This window comes from Alosa alosa, chromosome 7, assembly GCF_017589495.1.
Source record: "Alosa alosa isolate M-15738 ecotype Scorff River chromosome 7, AALO_Geno_1.1, whole genome shotgun sequence".
Lineage (NCBI taxonomy): Eukaryota > Metazoa > Chordata > Actinopteri > Clupeiformes > Clupeidae > Alosa > Alosa alosa.
The window spans coordinates 9200826-9223778 of NC_063195.1; the positions used below are offsets into that span (position 1 = coordinate 9200826).

Genomic DNA, 22953 nt, shown 5'->3' on the forward strand with positions numbered 1-22953 from the left:
TTTGTCTTATTAGTATTGTTAAGTATCATAAGTAAAATTATTAAAAGGATATTGTGGAGCTTGACCTACCAATTTATCATGCCTAGAACTGGGAAAGTATAGAAGGATTTTGTGATAACAGTCAGAGATAGATAGATAGATAGATAGATAGATAGATACTTTATTGATCCTCAAGGGGAAATTCAAGGATCTCAGTAGCGTAAAGACATAACACACAACATGCACTTACAACAAAAATGGTAAACATTAGTATAAGTATAAACATATAACTAAACTCCACTGTACAATAAAGTCAGTAGAAGATAAGATAAGAATCTAACAAACGAAATACTAAATACACTATATACACTGTAACAAGATTCTGTGATTTTCACAGCATCACTGCTGTTTTTGAGAAAAATGTGTACTGTATTTGTGAATACAGTATGTTGCTGTAGTTTCGCTATGAATTATGGTCAAAAATGGTCAAACTACAGTAATAAAAATTTGCTGCGAATCATAACAGTAATAAATCTGACTCCTCCCTCACTTGTCAGCTTTTTGAAAATTTTGAAAAAACATGGCGGAAAATCAGTTGGGGTTTTCTGTTTTCTTTTTGCACATAAATACAAAGTTAAGCTCCCAGATAGCAAGGTGACATTGATATTATGTTGATTTTCCATCCAAATCATCATTTTGAAAAGATATTGAAAAGTCATGGATTTATGGTTTACTGGGAAATTTTGACGTGGTGATTGAAACGTGCACCGCGGGACGAAGTTTGAACTGTCCGGCGGCGGGAGATCATTTTTGAGCAACAGTTCAGTCAGTCAGACCAACGGTGTTCAGCACTCTGTCAAGTTCGCAGCTCCACCTTAATGGTAAGCAAGCATTTATTTATGTAACGTTAATGTTTCATTGTGAAATTGTACTACATTAAATTCGGGCATGTGTACAGTCTATGTACATTGTACTGTCTAACTTACAAACTCATCCATGCTTGTTGGATCAACTAAGTAAGTAACGTTAGGCTAGGTATCATAGTTGCTGTTGCTGTGAAGGTGGCATTAACGTTTATGTTTTATGTTACGTTAACGTTTTGGCAGTCTCATTTATATTAGGCCTACCTTAGTTCTCAGTAAGTTACAGTTTATTATATTCATATAATTTATATAAAACATTCGCTAGTAGTGCTAGGCCTAGTATGTTACTGTCACAATGTTAGGCTGAATATGATGTGCTGCTGGAGGTTTAGCTGCTACCAGCTAACTTATGTAACGTTAACTCATCGTAATCATGTACGGTTTTGTGAGTTTAATAGGCTAACTTTAGCAATATTGATATAAGTTAACTTTAAGTCACATCTGACTATCATTAACCGTTGTTCGGACGAACAGCCTTGTGTGGCTGTTGCTGCCATATGTGTTGCTGCAAGCAAACATCATCAATGAGCTCACCCAGCTGGCTAACGTTAGCAGCTAAATATACCTTTGAGAAACTGAGTTATGCTAACACCATCTTCAGCCTGGCATTTTGACAGTAAACTCAAAAACATACAGTATATATATAAATGATTATTCTAAAGTTTCACTTGTAAGTAGCCTTCAGTTTCAGTTGAAAATTGTTATCTAACACTGTTTATCTTTTTTTCTTCTATTTCTGCTAGGTGCTGCTTCACTCTGCTACTGGTGGTGGATCAGGCTGACTGCAACCGTTGGTCTAACGTTAGGATGCAGCACACGAGAATTTCTAAACGGAAAAAAAAAAATAAATGTACTTGCTTTTCAAACTGATAACAAGTTGTCAATGGTTATTTATGCAAGTTTGTGTAGCCTAAACCATACCTAGGCCTAGTCAAATTTATCCTGGCTGTAGATAAAGCAGGATATGAATTTCTCAAAATTACTGTATATAATATTACAGCACTGGTATTACTACTGTACTAAGTTACAGTATGATCCATAAGTACTGTGATTAAAAATACGGTAGACAATTCAATACTGTATACATTACAGCACTGGTAGTACTACTGTAGTTTGCATTTACAGTATCAGGCATAGGTACTGTGATTTCATATACAGTAGGTGTACTGTAGAGTGAAATACAGCAACTTGCTGGTTATTTGCTGCCAGCAAGTTGCTGTAAATTTTACGTTAAACTTTTTACAGTGTAAGTTAAATTAAGAAAGTCCAATGTGCTTGAGGGTGATCAAGCATAAGACGCTTGTAGTGACAGGGCCAGGACTGGTGAGGTGCTGAAGGGAGTGAGTGTCATGATGAAGGTGCAAACAGTAGTCCAACCAAAGTCCTTAGTTGTGTGTGTCTGGCAAGGTGCTCAAGAGAGTGGGTGTCATGGTGAAGGTGCAAAAAGTAGTCCAACATTAGTCAACAGTGCAACAGTAGGGTCTAGAGACCAGCATCAATAATATAGTCAAATAGGAGAGAAAAGTGTAATGTAAACAAGGTAAAATAAAAACTATTTCAGTGCAAGAACCATAGACTGTAAAAAATATGGACAAAGCGTCTGTGACGTCACCCATCGATTTTCTGAAGAACGGTTATGAAGCCGTTTATGGGGGGTATGGGCGGCGCCATCTTGGAAAACCTTGGGAAATCCTAACCCCGCCCACCTCCTGAGCAAGCTGGTGAACCCGCCTCGTCGTCAGCCGAGCAGCCTCAGCTAAGCTATTTGTAACGTTAGGCCTACAAGATGGACTGGCACAGACGTTGCTGTAACATAATTTGCTGGTAAGTTTGATCTGCTAACGTGAAGTTCATGTATGTTTCTTAATGCCATGTTCAGACACTTTTTAATTTTGTATGCTGAAAGGTATTCGGGTGAACGGTTGAAAAGTTGAGAATGAAGAGTTGAGTTTGCAGATTCTAGCTTCTAGGTAAAATAAACTAACGTTAGCTATCCCTCCCTTGCTGAAGTTACGGTAAAATAACGTAGAGTAATTTAGCAGTTTAGCGTTACAGGTTCAGCAACTCATACCGACAAAAATGTATCTTTGCCTTTATTGTTTTGGCAGCCATCATTGTAACGTTAATTAATTTACGATACCATCAACCAGCTCGCTGTATTCTGTCAACGTGTGGTGTGAATTGATAACAAAATCGTAGTAGGGTATTAGTTAACTTGTACATCATGAATTCATTTTGATTAACTCTTAATCACGTTTTGAAATCGCTATATTGCTCTAAAGTGGTCAGTGGTAGCTTGGTCTAAGATGACATTGACATTTCTCATCGGTGGCCATTTCACGATCCAGCGTTCATGTTCGGTTAGCTTGCCTTATTTCCCCTTCTTGTCAGGCTATTATCAAAACTTTAAATCTAGTTACAGTGTCCGGTGTTTGGCATAACAATGCCAATATTAGTGTAGTTTGTCACTGAAGACCCATTTCAAATCGCACAATAGTACTACAGCATTGTACAATAACTGTACTTTTGTTGATTACAACAAGTAGTGTTGGTTTGCCTTATTGTATTATCTTGTAAGATATATAGGTACTAATGAAAAGTTTACCTTTCTATTTTGGCAGTTCGCCATGGGGAGGAGGCAGCAAGGAGGTCCATGGGCTCTAACCTGGGACTAGAGGTCCAGGTGAAGTGGTTTGGCTGGGGTGTGGTGATATTGAACCCATTGAGACTATACAGTACATTTCACTTTATGTCTATTGATGGACTGTTACACCTACCCTTTACTTATGCCAAACCCATTTCTGTTCTTTAAATATCAGAAAGCAAACTTACTGTTGATGGCACTGAACTTGCACTTGGAAATGTTTATGGAACTTTTCTGAACTGTGAATTACATTAAAACTCATGCCAAACCAATTTGCCTGTGCTTTCAAAAACATTTATACAAATCCGTCAGCTTCAGTCAGTAGGTTGAATTGAAGACCCAGATGCAGAAGTAAAGGTGATTTTTTTTACTTGTATATCTTGAGCATTACAGGTAACCACTGAATTTGTGAAACCAAAATAACAAAAACTAATATGTACTAAGCTAGTACATAGTCAATACATATTAGATCACTTTAAAGACACAGATGCAAATGCTGTAAATAAAGGTGAACAAAGTCCTTGAAATCAGAAGCTGCCACTGCTCAATGACTTCTGCCCCATCTGGTAGGATTTCAAAATGTTCCAGATCTGAAAACAGAAATATTGCTATGTCACATCCTTGAACTTACTGTAAACTATGAACAAGTGCTCACAAATTAAGCTAAAAAAAATATTTCTTTATGTGGCAATCAGACTGTGGAGGCAATATATGACAACAACGAAGTAAGATTTGCAGACTCACTCCCAATATTTATAATGAACAACAAACTCACAGAACACTTAGCTGAATGGGGACAGGACACGCCATTCAACTATTGCACATAACCTGTTTATCACGGGCAATGCATAAAAACAAATGTGGTGTATTTAAAGTAATGTAGAATAAATATTTCTTGTATTTTTTTGTGTTTTCAGTGAAACAGTGTAAGCTCATATCTACACCCTATATTGAGGTAGTTATTAACAGTTAGGCCAAGGTCCAGTCAAACAGTAGCCAGCCACTGGTGCCATATTGTTTAATTATGCAATCTGTATCCAACCAAAACCTGCTGATTTGAAGGCATAATACAACTACTTTCCGTGTGTGACTTATCAAAAGATGCTAATGATAAATTATTTTGATAGTTATTGCACAGATGTGCCCTGGACTGCTCAAAATAAAAGGCCACTCTAAATGTCTGAAATGCATTCATGTTTGTTCAGTATATGGTAACGATGTCTGGAATATACAACCAGTAGGTTGCTCCAATTAAATGTATGAAAAATGTCAAAGTACCATGGAATCAGTGCTGAAGTGATGCTTCTGAGTGTCGACTGCACAGACGAGAATTGAAGTTAGGAGTCCAGAGCCCTCTCCAGCACCCAGCCTGTCTGGATTATCTACAGGGAAACTTTGCATAGACAAGAAGTGTTCGTTCAAATTTGTGTTTAACAAATAAATGGCATCAATAAGAGTTTCAAACGTCAGTTATAACTATAAACTTGTTATCACAGCTCCATGTTCAAAGTATCACGGTCAATGGTTCATAGCGGTTCACAATTTTGCCTCAGCTAGCCGACAACAATTAAGCCTTTTAATGCTTAGAAGTGAAGTTTTTTTATCTTAAACGTGACAACCCAAAGACTATAAATTGTCAATGGACTAAGCATTCCCACAGAGCGTATTTACAAAAGGTTTTTTGACGAGAACATGCTTTGTTGCCCCAGTATGTTTGTGAACTAACGTTAACTTTAGAGCTGTCTGTTCATTGACTCACACCTGGCTAGTATGACCAACGTTAAGCTAACTCATAACGGGAGCACAATGGTTTTCACTAACGTTAACTTTATTCAAGTTAACTAAATGTATGTGTGTGCTTCTGCCATTCGGTCATCATTTTCGACATTAACTTATTTGAGGCGATATGACGCTAACGTAGTTAGTGCCCACTCGATGGTAAATAATGCTAACATCTAGTGCTCACGCGGAAATAGTAGTGGAATGAATGTCACTTACCTGAAAAAACTGGAACGAAGTCTTCTGAAAGTGTCGGTTAGTAGGCTTCAATTAATAGCTTAGCAAACCATTTTATGTCAGCTTTTTGAATAAAGATGTTCAGAAAGGATGTGGTAACTTTGTGTATAATCATGGCTGAGACGTCAAAGTTTCAAGGTTTCCACTTTCCACTGGCAACATCTGCTGCTGTATGCCTTGACGTCAGCCGTCAATCAACGCGACCACGCCCTTAACTATTCATATATTTTATATCTAAATGTGATCTAAACTAATGAGTTAGAAAGAAATTCACCCCCCTCACAGCTGTCAGGCACTGGGAAACTACCGAAAAGTACAATAAAAGTCCATGGGACCAGGCTTTAAAAACATGTATTTACGCTCTGAAAACGGACATTTTAACATGGGAGTCTATGGACATTTGCTCGCTTTTGGGACCAGTCCCTAGCGGATTTTCGATATATTGCAGTTTTTCGAACTTCCGGGTAGGCTTCATTGTTCAGATTAGAACTGTAGAACTTCAGTATAACATAGCCAATTATCTCACCTAGTTGTAGGAAATAAGCTACGTTCATATTACAAGTGATAGAATGAATGTGTGACTTGTGTTTAGTTGATGTTATGACATGTAAAGTTAAGCTTGCCGAACTTAGTAGTCAGCCACGGGCAGTTTGACTGTGACTACATTCGTGACACTCCTGTTAGTAAACTGGAAAGAGCAAAAAATAGGAACATAATGGTCACATTAATCCCATAAACACACAGATAACTCTTACATCAACCTTATTTTGTGCCTTTTATTCACGTTTGTTTCAAGATTTACTTTTTGCTCCCCACTTTGATGCAGCATAGGTTTCCATTATATCCAAACAGTCATCTTTCCCTAAAAGGGGACGTGTAAGTGCAGCACACACAACGTTCCATTCCATCCATCCACCATTCGTCAGTGCGTATTGTTTAGTTTTCGGTCTAGCTAGATCCGGTGTGGTGTTGTAGTTGTTCTAACGTTACTACTTGTGGCAACAGCCCAAATAGCAAAATCAGATTGGCAGATAGCAGACTGCTGGTGGTATGCCGCCGGTGGCGTGCCACTTGTGGTCCGCCGCTGGTCCACCATCTCTTTAAATTTAACTTGTCATGAATATTTAGAAAAGTTCATGAAATGACATATGGAGTATAACTGAACAAATGAAAAAGATTTTAGACCAATAGTGGCAAAATATTGGCCAATTTGTCTGCAACCCGCCAGCGGACCGCCAGAAAACCGATGAGCAAAATGCCAGCGGACCGCCAGCTATTTGCACATGTAAACGTTCTCTGCCTGCACATCACATTTCAATAAACATGTTGAACCTCAATTTGGATTTGTATGTGTTTGGGACACCAAGAAGATAATTTAGTTTTTTGTTTTTTGCTTTTATTTACTTTTTTGCTATTTGTAAACTTAAATTCATTCTCATTTGGACTGAAGAGATTTAGATGAGGTTCAGGCTGCTCCTTTTTTACCATGGAAGATGCAAAGTAGTGTCACCACAAATGTCTGGAATCGAGCCATTCACCTCGCTTAATCCAAGGGGCGGGCAGAGAATTGTCTTTCAAACTGCCTTGGCATGCAATAGGCCAGCGCTACGACCATATCCGTATCCGCCAAAACGGCAAATAAATCCTTCGAAAGGAATGACTTAAGTGCATTGTGTTGCTCAACTTTCAAAGAAAAGCACAAGTCCAACTCCTCCAAAGTTGACGTCAACGCCGATTCAAACAACCGCTCTTCGTTCGCCATAGCCACCTTCCTTGTTGTTCACCGTTGCAGGACTGTCGTTATCCTGTTAAGCCCGCCTTAAGACTCTCTAACAAAAGAGAGCGCTATGATTGGATAACATCTACGGTGTTAGCCAATAGAAATTCCTATGGTTTGTTACTAGACGTACAGGCTGAGCAAATTAATTTGCCGCCGCTAGGGTGCGTCTAGATTTCTAGGCTAGAAATGTTTCTCTTTATCTGCTACTATGAAATGTGGTGTCCCCCAAGGCTCAATAACCCCCCCCCCCCTTCTTTATACATTTTGCCCCTCAGTTCCATCTTTGATAAATATGGCATCCAATACCACTGATACCACAATCTTGCTCCTCAGACCCCATGTTTATTAAACTAACTGCCTCAACGACATTAAATCTTGGATGGCCTGCAATTTCTTTCAACTCAACAGCAGCAAAACCGAAGTAATCATATTTGGCGCCCCCTCTTCTGTCACCAGCCTCAGCAGAAGGCTACTCTTGGTCCACTCTGAAACAATGTGCACTCCGTGGTTAGAAATCTTGGTGTCATGTTGGATAGCTCTCTAAATTTTAAAACAAATCAATAGTGTGGTCAAGTGTTTTTTTTTTTTAATCAACTTAGAGTAATAGCTAATCTCAAGTCATTTTTTTTTCTCCCAGAACAATCTTGAAATTCTTTTATTACCTCCAGACTCGATTAATTGCAATATTTTATACACAGGTCTGACCCAATCAACTTCCACAAATTACAGATGATCCAGAATGCAGCAGCCAGATTGCTTAGGCTATGGTAATTAAAAGAGAGAGCACATCACACCAGTCCTGGCTCAGATTTTGCTTTTTGTTTTTAAAGTTCTTAAATGGCTTAGCACCTCCCTATGCAGAAATGCTTTCCCCACCCTAGGTCGACCCAGTCATCTTCAAAACAGCTCTTATCTAGATAGATAGATAGATAGATAGATAGATACTTTATTGATAGATACTTTATTGATCCCTAGGGGAAATTCAAGACAAAGACACAGAGCTACTTGACGTGCTGCCACTCTCGTCGGCGCCAGAACCGGAATCTGTCCCCCGCATATGTCTCAAAACAAAAGGTGACCGGGCATTCTCTGTTGTTGGTCCAAATTTATGGAATCCACCCCACATTAAGTCAAGCACAGTGGACTCCTGTTGTATTTAATGTGCTATATTAATAAAAGTGACTCGACTTAAAAGAGATAAAACAGATTGTGTCTAAGTAGCAGCTGGTCAGAGTGAGAATAAACAGCTACCAGCTACTCAAGGTGATGGTGTCATACATGCTGAAATTCTCTCCCTGCAGTATTTCATCTGGCATGCTTCCTGGTGACTAGAATGCAAAAACATGAACAAATTAAGGAGATGCACATCGTTCTCCCTTGGTATAAAGGCTAATATAGGCTAACAAATATGAAAGTATTATCCATCATCTTTCCCAGATATGAAGACCCAGAAAATGCAATTAAATAAAAAAGCAATAGCATAGATTTCAATGACTAAGATAAAAGCTTAAAAGTAGAGAAAAGTTAAATTATACTGAAAATAGCCTATGCCCCTGAGGGTAGGAAACTTTTCTGTCATTGTCTATGGATTGATAGACAGCATTGATTACATTTTCTCAAAAACAAACTTTACAGACACTTGCCCATAGGCCAAAAACATTCTACCAAAGATATGTTGAAGCATTGCAGGCTTCGCCAAGGCAACAAAATGGTGCTTATTTCTCATAATAAGTATGGTCGCACTCTGACCTATGAGAATGATTCTTGGTCAGTCGTCCATAACATCACATGCTTTTTTCTTCTGAATAAACAATATGAGGAGATAAATATAATGTTGTATATTTGTATGTTTTATTGTCATTGCTTCAGTATCAGTGTGATGCCAACGAATCACTCTTTCAGACATGGATTAAATATCTAAAATTCCCTGTTAACCAAGCTATAACCGCGCAAATCCAGTAGGCCAAATCTAAGGCCTATAGCCACATTAAGCCTAATGTCAGCATGTCATGAGAAATGTATTGTCATTTTGTATTGCATAAGATCACACAAGCTGAGTAGGCTAATGGCAAGTCTTTAATTCGAATGAAAGTCTCAATAATGAAAGTTATTGAAAGTTATTGAAAGTCAAAAATGAAAGTCTCATCTGAATGAAAGTCAGACCAAACTTGGAGGTTAGCACACCACAGCCTACAGTAGAAATGCCCCTCCCAAAACGAATGGTGTTCCTGCATGCATGGGCAGATCATGACACACTTTTTCCGTCACAAAAATGTATTTAGCACTTTTGCACAGAGCCCAAAGGTGCTTTACAGGGGAAAACAAACAAACAAACAAACAAACAAACAAACAACCAGCAAAACAAACAGTAGTATTAATGAAGTGAAACCCAGTATAAGAGCAAATGAAGAACAAAGAGTAGGCTAAGACATGTAGCCAGTGGTAGTAGCCTACTGGGATGTAGCCTAGTCTAGTTAGCTGTAGTGGATAGGATCAAGCCCAAATGTTAGGGCCTACCTATCCCTGCCTATTTTAATTAAACGAGTATACTGAGATAGTGATGCTTTTGAAGTGGGTAAACTGAGTCATGCGTATCACGTAGACTACACCGTAGCCTACCCTTAACAAACAAACAAACAAAACCTAAAATAGCATAAACGAAAATCAGCAGACACAGGCCCTAGATGGAATCACTCACGCATTAAGACAGGCAAGAAGTGTCTTAAGACTGCCATTAGGCCTACACAATGTTGTGAGAGCTTGGGTGCTTTGATTGCAATTTACCAGGAATTAAAATGATAGTTTACATTCTGGCTAATGTCAAAGTGTATTTTTTTTTTTTTTTAATATTGGGCAAACTGTTTCTTCATATGAGCTCTCTGCTGCTGTGTAAATGCAGGGGTAGGCCTGGACCATAGTAAAAGTTGAAAAGGGGAGGTCCTTATAGCGGTCACTCTAAACAGTTAAAGCGGATTTGATCAATAATTCCATTTTTTTCATGTTTAGTTAATCAACGAATTACTGTTAGCGTCTTAAATCTGATGTGCGAATGTATAGGCTATAACCGCTTGGTATTTGTGTTGTGTAAGATTTGAGATGGGGAGACAGCGAAGGTTGAGCGGGAGGGCAAAGCCTTTGTGTATAACGGGGTCATTACAACGAGAGCTAATTTTCAGTTCCCTGTTGTGAATAAAACTTCTTCCACCGATAAAGGTCCTATGGTTATAGCCCACTGCTCACTAATAAACATTTGCATGCGAACATTCAGAAGCTATATAGGTCTACCAAATATAACCTAGGTCGAGGGGTAATCTCTAAAGGCGATCATGGCGACAAAGCCTATGGTTGATTCATCGTTTATTTCGATAGAAATTATACAAAAACATAACGCTTACTTTGTGCTTAGAGGAAAGAGTATAACCCGTCGTTCCCTATTCTTCTCTCTGGCGAGGTCTAATATGTTGTAAATTGTCGTTATTTTGATTAAAAATGTTTTACAATAGGTTTACGATATGGCGTTTGCATGGCGGGTGTGTTTTACATGGTCGAAACAGCTCTTGTTTAAATAAAAACTGCGCACTCCGTATAATACAAAACATTCTAGATCAGTACAGGAGATGTATTTTTTCGCCCAGTGCAACTTGTTTTCTCATCATAACGAAATTTTATCATTGAAATGCTTGTGATTGTCACACAAAACCAACCATGGCAGCAACAAACATACACGGACTTGTGCGGTTCGCTCTTTTTTGCAAAACATATACAGCCAGATATTGACTCTCAATATGGCCGTTTTAAAGAACATTTTGTTTTCTAATAGGCAATCAGCTTCTTAAGAACTAATTACGTCCCATCGCTCATTTTTCTAGCAAAATACGAGAGGAGAAAACACAAGCGAGCGCACCGCGGAAGTGAGTCTATGGGGCAGCTGATTGGAGTGAGTCTAAAACGTTCTCATCGTTGCTTTAAGTCCAGCCCTCTTCCCAGAGAGTTGTTATTCATACAGCGTTCCACTGTGAGGAAAATTATCTACTGAAAAATGGCAGAAGTTGCTCCAGCACCCGCCGCCGCCGCGCCGGCGAAAGCACCCAAGAAGAAGGCAGCACCCAGGCCGAAGAAAACTGGTCCCAGTGTGGGCGAGCTTGTCGTCAAGGCGATCTCTGCATCCAAGGAGAAGAAAGGAGTCTCCCTTGCAGCGCTCAAGAAGGCTCTGGCTGCTGGTGGCTACGACGTGGAGAAGAACAACGCTCGCGTCAAGATCGCCATCAAGAGTCTCGTTACTAAGGGAACTTTGGTTCAGACCAAGGGCACCGGCGCGTCCGGCTCCTTCAAGCTGAATAAGGCGAAGGCAGAGCCCAAGAAGAAGGCCGTCAAGAAGGCTGCTCCCAAGGCGAAGAAGCCCGCTGCCAAGAAGCCCGCCGCAGCAAAGAAGCCCAAGAAAGCAGCAGCTAAAAAGCCCGCGGCCGCCAAGAAATCTCCGAAGAAGGCAAAGAAACCAGCAGTGGCTAAACCCAAGAAGGCCGTCAAGAGCCCGAAAAAGGCAAAGAAGCCCGCGGCAGCAAAGCCTACCAAGAGCCCCAAGAAGACGAAAGCGGCCAAGCCTAAGGTAGCGAAGCCTAAAGCCGCCAAGCCCAAAAAGGCAGCACCCAAGAAGAAGTAAACGACATGAAGGCTGTTCCTATTCATACAAAAGGCTCTTTTAAGAGCCACCCAACTTCTCTTCAAAATGCATTTGTTTCAAAAACTTTAAGACAGATTTGTATTCATGTAACTTTAACATGTATGGAGGGGGGGAATTATCACCAGATAGATGATATTTTATTGAGTGATATCTTCAATTTCAGAATCATACGGAGCGAAACATTTATTATGTGGCGGGGTTTGGGTCATTTACTCAATTTTGACTGGTTGTAATACTTGCGATTCTTATGTCCATGCAAATCCTATTTGCACAAATTCTCTCAGCTTGATCTATTTATTGTGCCGCTTATTTGCTTGATTTTACTATTCTTGGAAAGAATTTCTTGCACTGATCAATTTGGCTTCGTTTTGACCCCAAAAGGCTCATTTTCATTCTTATACACAATATACTGGAGAAAAAGAATAACGAGTAAAAACTGGAATAAACTTTTGTAAAAAAAAAATGGGGGGCTCTTAAAAGAGCCTTTGGGTCTAAGCAGAGTGAGATGAGATTTTTAACCACCAAAGCCGTACAGAGTACGTCCCTGGCGTTTCAGAGCATAGACGACGTCCATGGCTGTCACGGTCTTTCTCTTAGCGTGTTCGGTGTAGGTGACGGCATCACGGATCACGTTCTCCAGAAACACTTTCAGAACCCCACGAGTCTCCTCGTAGATGAGACCAGAAATACGCTTCACACCACCACGACGAGCCAGGCGGCGGATAGCGGGCTTGGTGATTCCCTGGATGTTATCGCGAAGAACCTTGCGATGACGCTTGGCGCCCCCTTTCCCGAGACCTTTACCTCCTTTACCTCTTCCAGACATGTTCGTATACTATTCAATCTTCGTAGAAGAATGATGTAATGGATGCCTGTTTTGCTTTGTCGCGTTTCTAAATACTTAGAGCGCGGACCTGGGTGAAAACTACAAAACACTCCCGTTCGATCGCCCCCCCCATTTGCTACGGAAGTGTGTTGATTGGCTATGAGCATTATAATCTCAGCCATTGAGGCACTGAGTAAGCCTGAACTGACCTTGTATATATAGACACCATTTCGTCATCTTTTTCCGCGTCAACATTTCGTTGAAACTGTTGTAGTGAAATCATGAGTGGAAGAGGTAAAACCGGGGGCAAGGCAAGGGCGAAGGCGAAGACTCGCTCCTCTAGGGCTGGACTTCAGTTCCCCGTGGGCCGTGTCCACAGACTGCTGCGTAAAGGCAACTATGCCGAGCGTGTCGGCGCTGGTGCACCGGTCTACTTGGCCGCTGTGCTCGAGTACTTGACGGCTGAGATTCTGGAGTTGGCCGGCAACGCTGCCCGTGACAACAAGAAGACCCGTATCATTCCCCGCCATCTGCAGTTGGCTGTCCGCAACGACGAGGAGTTGAATAAGCTGCTCGGCGGAGTGACCATTGCCCAGGGTGGTGTATTGCCTAACATCCAGGCCGTGCTGCTGCCTAAGAAGACCGAGAAGTCAAAGTAAATTGATACCCGTCAACGAACATCGACTCAAAGGCTCTTTTAAGAGCCACCCACTCATCTCCGTGGAAGTATTTATTCCTTTTCTAAGCTGGTTCTGTCTTTGAGCGTATCTCTGATATTTGTTTTGAACATAAAGCGTAATCCTGAATATATTGTGGAAGATCGGCCTACTACGACGCTCAGCTAGTTTACGTTACGCTGACGTTGTCATAACTTAGTTTGCATTAGAAATGAGAGCCAAGTGTACTTCCTACTTAGCCTGGCGAGCCAGACCCACATTAAAATGTAGGATCAGGGCACTCCCCGTTCGCAGTGCTCAGTCCGAGGGGCGGGATAATCAGTTGTCTTTCAAATTCCCTCTGCACGCAATAGGATATTTCTTTTCAAGTAGCAGGGAATTCAAGCCAAACCGTTGCAACTCTGCCATCAATCATTATGTTAAGCCCACCAAACGACTCTATAAACGATGTCAATGTCCTGATTAAGTTTCGATTTCTGTAGCTCACAAGCCAATGGAGAGTTGCTAGACTAGCCCTGGCAGCAAGCTAGGGGCGCGTCTAGATTTCTAGGCTACTTCCTACTAACCATACCAACAAATCCCGATACCTAGTAGTGCCAGAGCACGTCTCTGGTAGTGCTAGTAATATAACTATTCAAATACCTTTTACCATTAAATGTGTGCAGATCCTTACTTTGGCAGTACATATATGTTTCGTTCATATGAAAATAACGATATAACAATTGAAAGTTATCAATATACGTATTGGTAATCGTTGACGTTATTTGACACTTCATGTTAATGTAGTAGTCTTTGTCTGCACAAAAGCGTTTGGAAATGGGTTAGCTGCTAGAAAGGTTGCTAACAGTTAACTATGGCAGATGCAAAACATGTATAACGTTTGTTTTCAACATGGTTGGTCTTCGTCTTCAGATACATTTTAACCCTTATGTGCATAGATATTAAATAATTATTATTTAGAAACAATTTAGTGACATCATAGATAGACAGTCCCGGCGGCATGGGGGGGCTTTGGGGGCCAGGCCCGTCCTGGAAGTCATCTGTGCCCGCCCTGGACGAGTTTGGTTGCTCCAACCAACCCTAATCCCATAGATTGATTTTGAACACTTATTAAATGTAGGCCTAACCTATACGTTTGTCAGTCTAGCAAGCAAATAAAACTGGTCAAATCTGTATTATTCTGTAGCTAATCAATCAGGAACATTAGGTAAGCCCATCACCTAAATGGAGAGGAGGTTAAGTGGCGCAGTCTACTTCACTTCTGCACTAACCCCTGTCATCCGATGACAAATATAGCTTATCGGCTCGCAGGTAGGCTATATCTCATATCGTAGTTAGTAGAAGTATGCCTAGTAGTTTCTGGGTTTGTTTGATAGCGTTAACCTTTACAGTTTTTTTTTCTTCTGACCTAGTCGGTGAACAGGGAGCTTACCACTCCAGGGCCGAAGTTATCCGTAACTTCGGGGCTAACTCCCTAACACTCTATCTGAAAGTGGTTAGCAAATGAACGAGGATTTTGGTTTTATCTGCGGATTTATTTTTGCATTTTTTTTATATGACTAGCTCCAGTCTCAACTGCACCATTTTACAACAATTGGATCTACATTTTCATATTGGAATGTTTTGTCAAGTGTAAGCTTAAACTACCGTGATCAATTTAAGTTCCAGTGCCCCCCCTGGAAAGGTGTAATGCCCGTCCGTGAATTTGTGTCTGCCGCCGGGTCTGTAGATAGATAGATAGCTTATTAGATTGCTTTCTCTCAGAGCCTTTATATATGGCTCTGGTTTGCCTATTCATCTCGATGGCACGTTTGTTCCGGATGTAGCTTCTAGGAAGAAATCGGACCACAATGTAAGTACCTCATCCTCCACCTCACCATTTTTACAATATTTTTTTAGAATTGATATTAAATACATATTTCCTCTCACATACATACCTGCATATACATTAATAGTATCAGAGAATGTAGACGGGCTCTAATAGTATTTCACAAACATTGAAAGGGGTTAGTTTATTTGAATTTCTGGCGCAATCCGGATGTGACGTTTTACCATATCACGAGGACCAAGTGGGCGGGGGGAGCAGCTCTGGGGGTATAAAGCGCAATGCTTCAGCTGAAGTATTTACTCACTTCTGATATTATCTGAAGAAGGATCTTCACGATGGCAAGAACCAAGCAGACCGCTCGCAAATCTACTGGTGGCAAAGCACCAAGAAAGCAGCTCGCCACCAAGGCTGCCCGCAAGAGCGCCCCGGCTACCGGTGGCGTGAAAAAGCCTCACCGTTACAGGCCTGGAACCGTGGCTCTGAGAGAGATCCGTCGTTACCAGAAGTCCACCGAGCTGTTGATCCGCAAGCTGCCCTTCCAGCGCCTGGTCAGAGAAATCGCCCAGGACTTCAAGACCGACCTTCGTTTCCAGAGCTCTGCTGTCATGGCTCTCCAGGAGGCCAGCGAGGCTTATCTGGTCGGTCTGTTCGAGGACACCAACCTGTGCGCCATCCACGCCAAGAGGGTCACCATCATGCCCAAGGACATCCAGCTGGCTCGTCGTATCCGCGGAGAGCGCGCTTGAATTAGGCTGAAATTAACCACTCCAACGGCTCTTTTAAGAGCCACCTCATTACCTCTTTAAAAGCTCATTTCCTCACAATATTTCGCGTATTAAATTGTATAGCCTATAGTTTGACAAACTAGTCCCGAAACGAGTACATGGACCGAAAATCACACAAGTATAACATTCATAATAGCTTAACATCCCACTCAAAATAGCCTCTCCCTATGCCTTGGTAGGCGATGTTTTTCACTAACGTCTCGCTGGCTTCTAGTTGCACAAGTTCTGACTCTTGTTGAAGTGGCATGTTCAAATCATAATAGGTACACATTACGTAGGAAGGTTTGTTTACAGAGTTGAATTGCCCACAGAAAAGTAGTGCATTGCAGTAAGTTAGGGGTGCAGCTGTGGCCCACTGGTTAACACTCTGGACTTGTAACCGGAGGGTTGTCGGTTCGAACCCCGACCAGTAGGCACGGCTGAAGTGCAGCCCTCGCTGCTCCCCGGGATTAGTGTGTGCTCCACCTCACTGTGTGCTGTGTTTCACTAATTCGCGGATTGGGTTAAATGCAGAGACCAAATTTCCCCTCACGGGATCAAAAAGAGTATATATACTTAAACGTACTTTCCCAATACTCAATTCAAAACAAACATATTTGAGCACAACACATTTATCTTCACAGGAAAGCCAAGTACCTATGTGTATTTCTTCTTTCTGCTTAAGATGACAAACCTACCACAGAGGATATAGTAGTAGCCAGAGCCATATAAAAGCTATAAGGTATCTTATTCTCTGGTACTAGCCATCACCAGCGACAGTGATGGACTGAGGCCAGGGGCTTGAGTGAGGAAGCGACAGTGTTACACTGGCATATACGAGTTGTGTTTTAACATAAGAAACCATCATAGTCACTACAAATTGAAATTAATATCAAGCGTCGGTCTGCACATCTTTCATTGGAACAGCTTTCAAAGAACAGATGGGCGGCTCTTAAAAGAGCCTTTGTTTTCAAGTCAATTAGTCAATCAATTACTTGGAGCTGGTGTATTTAGTAACGGCCTTAGTTCCCTCGGACACGGCGTGCTTGGCCAGCTCACCGGGCAGAAGCAGACGCACTGCGGTCTGGATCTCCCTGGAGGTGATGGTGGACCTCTTGTTGTAGTGAGCCAAGCGGGAAGCCTCTCCAGCGATGCGCTCGAAGATGTCGTTCACGAACGAATTCATGATGCCCATCGCCTTGGAGGAGATACCGGTGTCAGGGTGGACCTGCTTCAAGACCTTGTACACGTAGATGGCATAGCTCTCCTTCCTGGTCTTTCTGCGCTTCTTTCCTCCCTTTCCTGCCGTCTTAGTCACGGCTTTCTTGGATCCCTTCTTGGGCGCGGACTTCGCTGGCTCGGGCATTGTCGAATATCTCTCGATTGGAGTTGCGAAATGGTAGCGCTTGAGAAATGTCGTTGGTTTAAGTATGACGACATATGCAAATGAGGAACTGTAGAACTCCAGCTACTCAAGACTCGAATGGAACGTGATCTCTCTCCCAATTCGTCACTTTGAAAAAAAAGGGGTGGGACTTCCAAAAGTTAAGAGCCAATCGCAGATCATCTGGTCATACCTCCGGATTCCTTTGTTCCTAGTTCCCGCTAATGCTATGCATTTGTGAATCGGATCTCACGTGAATTTACGCCCAGATACGTACTTAATTAAAATGTCATTGGTCAGTCTTCAAATAAATGATTTCAGCATAATTACCTTATCAATTTAAAACTCGTTTTTTTTTAACGAAGCCTTAACGGCTAAGGTTTGTCAGTGCACCCCTGATATTTCCTCTTATCTTGTTCTTTGTGAGGTTGCAGCCTATGAAATTAAGGTGCTGCAATGGCATTTTAACGCATCTGAGTGGGTCTAAATGATATTTTTAAAACGTGATCATATTGTGACATCGATGTCTAAAAAATTGATGACTGATTGTTTAATACATTCCGATCAAATGTCAATATGGTCTGTGCAATGTCTCTGTCTCTGCATTTGGTCTCTGCAAACCAAAGAATTTGACTGACATTGAGTATAGGCACGCAACACACATCTTTATTTCTTTTAAAACAAAGAAATACCAGCCATACACTTCATTGCAGCAAACTGCCTGGATGATATGCTCAAAGAGTTGCTAACAGGTTCTAAAAAAAAATATCATAATGTACAAATTATTTATTTATAAACATCTAACTGTTGGAGTTGCATTCATATTTGCCCAGAGCAGAGGTCTTAGAATACCAGTGCATCTCTATCCTTCATGCTGCACAACAGTGTGTGTGTGTGTGTGTGTGTGTGTGTGTGTGTGTGTATCCAGGACATTACTTTCCTGTGTCTGTATTCAGAAGTCTGTGTCTGTATTCAGGTGTCTGTGTGTGTGTTCAGGAGTCTGTGTGTGTGTTCAGGAGTCTGTGTTCAAGTGTGTGTTCAGGCGTCTGTGTGTGTGTTCAGGAGTCTGTGTTCAAGTGTGTGTTCCAGACTCCTGTCTTCCCTCTGCATACTGCTGTGCCCATCTCAGTGCCCGGCTAACGTGCTCGGCCTTGGCAGTGCCCACGCCCTTGGCCACGGTAGCGGAGCCGCCCGCGTTGCCCCCCAGATGGCCACACACGGCCACCGCCCAGTCGCTCGCCAGCACGCTACTGCCCTGAGAGAGAGAGAGAGAGAGTGAGTTTATTATGTTTGATGTTTGCATGAGTTTATTATGTTTGCATGAGCCAAGACTGATGCAATCATACATCTTTCAAACACATTTCATCATGTCATGTTATTGTATCATCAAGACAAAGACTATATTGGCCAGACTGCCACCTTCCACTAAACAACGAAGGTGACGGGAGCGCAAGGCAACCCAAATAAAACTCCCATGATTCCACTAAGACTTTGAAAAATGTCTGCGACTGTGAAATCACTTAAAAAATGTAACACCATTGGCAAACAATGATGAGTCAGCTCAAGGCTCCCACATCTCACCCCCTAGAGTATTGTTCATGCTATGCACAACAATTTAGGTTGTTGACAGACTGGTTATTGACACCCCATGGCCCCGTGACCTCTGACCTTTACCTTGGGCACCTGACAGGCACAGAGGACCTTCCCAGAAGAGGCCTGTGGAGCCAACAGCAGAACCATGCAGCCGGGAGAGAGCTCACTGTACCGGTTCACCGTCTTCACCACCACCTGGACGAGGAGGAGGAAGAAGAGGAGGAGGAGGAGGAGGATAAGAGGTATGTGTAAATGTGTGAGATGAAAGGATAGAAATGGTGGGAGGGGGTAGAGAGAGAGAGAGAGAGAGAGAGAGAGAGAGAGAGAGAGAGAGAGAGAGAGAGAGAGAGAGAGAGAGATAATGTAATTTATTAACCAAAAGCCCTTTGCTCTATGATATGTAACGCCACCGCAGTGTGTGAGTGTGAGTGTGTGACCTACCGATATGGAGTCCGTGTCCATGGTGCCCACCACCAACGGCCGACTGCCATGCTTCTCCAGCAGCTCCTGAGCCTTAAGACCCGCCTGAGAGAGGGGGGAGAGGGAGAGAGAGAGAGAGAGAGAGAGAGAGAGAGAGAGAGAGAGAGAGAGAGAGAGAGAGAGAGAGAGAGAGACAGAAAGAGACAGACAGAGACAGAAAGAGACAGAAAGAGACAGAAAGAGACAGACAGAGACAGACAGAGACAGACAGAGACAGAGAGAGATGGGGTCAAATTCACGGGCCAAATCATTCTTTTGTTATATCTACCAGCATTTGGCTGGTGGCTGGTGCTACAAGCTACATACAGGCAGCACAGTCAGTGTGGACATTGACAAAGACTGATTATGAGCGTGAAATATGTACGTAGATGTTTGTTGTATCTGTACGTGCTTTGCTTGTTTGTTTGTTTGTTTGCACACCTCTTTGATCTCCTGCTTCCTGATGCTGGTGTTGGTGCTCCTCTGTAAGGCCTTCAGCCGTGTCTGAAGGACCCTCCTCTGCCACTGAGGTATAGGTGTCCCTTCCACTGCCTGAGCAAAATGAATCACTGTGATGTTCACTCACCCCAGTGAACATCCACCAACTAACAACATGGGCCTAACAAAATATAGCACCCTCCAGAATTATTGGCACCTCTGCTAAAGTTGACTAAAAACTGGTATAAAAAAAAAAAAACTGTTGGTGATTTATTGTAAACTCACAATGAAACAAATTAGGAAAAATCCAACCTTGAAGGGAAGCAAATGTATTTTGAGAAAAAGGAAAATCTCACCATGAAATACATATTTTTAACAAAAACACATTATTAGCACCCGTGCTTGTAATACCTTCTTAAGCCTCCCTTTGCCAATAAAACAGCTTGTAATATTCTCCTATGACACCCCATAAAGTTGGGGATACAAAGCAAGTGATTTAAGACCGTTCGCCTTTACAATATCTCCCCAGGTCGTCCAGATTCCTAGCCAAAGCTTGATTTTTCCTAATTGTTTTCATTGTGACATTATTATACCGGTTTTAGTCAACTTTAGCAGAGGTGCCAATAATTCTGGAGGGTAAGGTTCAGTTAATCCACAATCTTTGAAAACAAATACAGATGTGATGTAAAATGACACACACATTATGGAATTATTATTTTTAAGATTTACAAATAATACTTACAACAGACCTACTCACCATATTGTATAAGTGGTCATTTTTGTCTACACATCTATATAGTGTTTAAAACTGTGTTGCTTCTCATCCTGTCATACGTACGTCAGTGAGTTGACCCACGTCTTTGGCCAACCGCTGAGCATCATGGAGGGATGGTGAGGTTGCCGCAGCAACCCGCGCTGACAACGCCTCTACTTCCTGTTCCAGGACATTTCCTGTTTCTCTGGCCTTCTCAGGACACACAAATGAAGAAACAAAAGGCAAAACAATAAATAGGTAAACACAAATAAATGTATGTGAACAGACCTAAAAAACATATAAACACAGTTTTAGCCTTTCTGCTGAGCACAGAGAATAGGGAAAAACACAAGCAGAAGCATCTTCAGAAAATGTCTCTCTTTCTGGTAAACATTTATTATACAGTTATTTTTGGCTGACATTTTTATGCAAAGCGACTTACATATAGTCTGGCTTTTACCAGACCAAGGTCAATCTTTTAAGATTGAACATTGGTCTGGGAAGTCTGCTATGTATTTGCTGCTGCACAAGAGGCGTGATCAACGGGCATAGTTCAAATTACACTGTACTCAATTGGATAGTCATTCACCAATCTGAACGAACCGGGTGACGTTTGCAGTGCGACGCAAAAATTCCAGGCTCTCCCGCTATCGTCATCGTTTTAAAACCTGCCAATAGTGCGCCAGGTGGATAAGCCAGCTTGTGATTGGTCCTGGCAAAATTGTAACGGAAGCAGCAGAAAAAGATGCAGAGGTTTCCAGCCTGAGCTGCAGGGGGGAAAAGAAATGGCCGGCAGATCAGGCTGGGTTCACCCAGCATAACTTACATATGTCAGTCATTATAAGGACAGACCAACCTTGAAGACATTTTTTGAGTAGCAACTCGAGCTAAGACAAAAAAATCCTCATGTCAGCAGCTCTATAATGTTGAGAATCTGTTTTAGAGCCTAATAATCTTGACCTATGAAAAATACTTTTGTTGATAGGGACTGATGTGGGTATGTTGACCAATTTCTTGATATGTGGTCTCATGTCTGGTCTATTATTACCTCTTTTAAATCCATTATTATTAGCTATTTTGTAAAGTACAGCTATCCCTCAATCAACCTGAATATAGGCTGTAGATAGAGGTTTATTAAAAAAAAAAAAAAAAAAATACATTTAATGTTCAATTATTACCTGCTGACTAATGCAAATTACCGATTGCTTCTAAAGAATTTCACTTGCACATGCACTCAGTTTCTTTCAAAAAGATATCGGTATCTTTCTGCCATCTGTGAGGCCGCAATGATCAGACGTGTCGCGGTAAAGCGCCGCCTCACCTCCCTGGCGTCGTCCCCGGTCACAGCCACGATGCGGCTGATGCCCTTCACCAGCTGCCGTTCCGATATGATGACGAGATCCCGGATGGCTCCGGTCCGGAGCAAATGCCTGATTAAAATTCAGGAAATGTGACTAATCTGACAGATTACCATGCACACACAAAGAAACTGTACACACACAGGAAATGTGACTAATCTGACAGATTACCATGCACACACAAAAAAACACACTGGAACACCTGGAAAAAAAAAAACACACACTGGAACACCTGGAGTTACAGGGCGCAGTTACTGATGTTATGAAGCATAGTACAGTAGTACTCATGTTGATGTGAAATAGCCACTGATATCGACCATGCCCTCTTAAGAGGGAGCAATGTATATTATTATATTGGGTCTCTGGCTGCATTAGCTGAATGCTGATCAGTAATGGAATACGATTATGCACATTTCTTCATTTGCAGATACACTCGTCGTTACTCTGCAATGATGATGACTTAGAGTAATAGTCTGATGATGAATGTGATAACATTTATATAGTGCATCTGCGGCTGTGCGTCTGGTTATGGGGGAGCAGAGAGATGCCGCAGTGCTTACGTTCCACAGCAGAGCTCCACAGACGAGGGCCTGCGTGAGGTTCCCTCCAGTAGGTCAGACACGGACACCGCCACAGACACCACCCGCACTGGGTCGGGGTACACCTGTGGTCACACACACACACACACACTCTGAGGTCACTCATTCAAGATGCTACCTTTAGGTCTATAAGTTAGCCATCACAGTGAACATTTTAACCTCCCATAATACATATTACAGCAAAAGAGATACTGGACACAGGACTGACTAAACAACTACACAAAAAAGGACTTCTGACCTCAACAAATGA

General features: G+C 41.8%; 6 protein-coding genes and 2 long non-coding RNA genes across 8 annotated transcripts in view; 4 read left to right on the top strand and 4 right to left on the bottom strand.

Moving 5' to 3' along the window:
- Positions 1 to 2599: 2599 nt before the first annotated feature.
- LOC125297659 lies at positions 2600 to 3818 on the top strand. Its single transcript, XR_007194098.1, has 2 exons — positions 2600 to 2726; positions 3524 to 3818. It is a non-coding gene; the product is annotated as an uncharacterized LOC125297659 (long non-coding RNA).
- Positions 3819 to 3970: 152 nt separating this feature from the next.
- LOC125297648 lies at positions 3971 to 5692 on the bottom strand. Its single transcript, XR_007194087.1, has 3 exons — positions 5545 to 5692; positions 4825 to 4939; positions 3971 to 4136 (listed from the first exon to the last, which is right to left on the bottom strand). It is a non-coding gene; the product is annotated as an uncharacterized LOC125297648 (long non-coding RNA).
- A 5668-nt stretch (positions 5693 to 11360) lies between these two features.
- Positions 11361 to 12323, top strand: LOC125297588 (histone H1-like). The gene has a single exon (XM_048248038.1). It carries the CDS (start codon positions 11382 to 11384, stop codon positions 12000 to 12002), a length of 621 nt encoding a protein of 206 aa, XP_048103995.1. The 5' UTR covers positions 11361 to 11381; the 3' UTR covers positions 12003 to 12323.
- On the bottom strand, positions 12227 to 13205 carry LOC125297621 (histone H4). Its single transcript, XM_048248078.1, has one exon. It carries the CDS (start codon positions 12847 to 12849, stop codon positions 12538 to 12540), a length of 312 nt encoding a protein of 103 aa, XP_048104035.1. The 5' UTR covers positions 12850 to 13205; the 3' UTR covers positions 12227 to 12537.
- LOC125297608 (histone H2A) lies at positions 13109 to 13518 on the top strand. Its single transcript, XM_048248064.1, has one exon. The coding sequence runs from the start codon at positions 13131 to 13133 to the stop codon at positions 13506 to 13508; it is 378 nt and encodes a 125-aa protein (XP_048104021.1). The 5' UTR covers positions 13109 to 13130; the 3' UTR covers positions 13509 to 13518.
- Positions 13519 to 15609: 2091 nt separating this feature from the next.
- LOC125297598 (histone H3) lies at positions 15610 to 16531 on the top strand. The gene has a single exon (XM_048248051.1). The coding sequence runs from the start codon at positions 15690 to 15692 to the stop codon at positions 16098 to 16100; it is 411 nt and encodes a 136-aa protein (XP_048104008.1). The 5' UTR covers positions 15610 to 15689; the 3' UTR covers positions 16101 to 16531.
- A 485-nt stretch (positions 16532 to 17016) lies between these two features.
- On the bottom strand, positions 17017 to 17501 carry LOC125297613 (histone H2B 1/2-like). The gene has a single exon (XM_048248069.1). It carries the CDS (start codon positions 17482 to 17484, stop codon positions 17110 to 17112), a length of 375 nt encoding a protein of 124 aa, XP_048104026.1. The 5' UTR covers positions 17485 to 17501; the 3' UTR covers positions 17017 to 17109.
- A 657-nt stretch (positions 17502 to 18158) lies between these two features.
- aars2 (alanyl-tRNA synthetase 2, mitochondrial (putative)) overlaps positions 18159 to 22953 on the bottom strand; it is an 18797-nt gene continuing 14002 nt past the window's right edge. The window contains 7 exon segments of the mRNA XM_048247930.1: positions 18159 to 18757; positions 19177 to 19290; positions 19537 to 19620; positions 19996 to 20106; positions 20831 to 20956; positions 22068 to 22176; positions 22665 to 22768. Of these exon segments, the coding sequence (XP_048103887.1) occupies positions 18575 to 18757; positions 19177 to 19290; positions 19537 to 19620; positions 19996 to 20106; positions 20831 to 20956; positions 22068 to 22176; positions 22665 to 22768 (831 nt within the window). The 3' untranslated portion in view covers positions 18159 to 18574.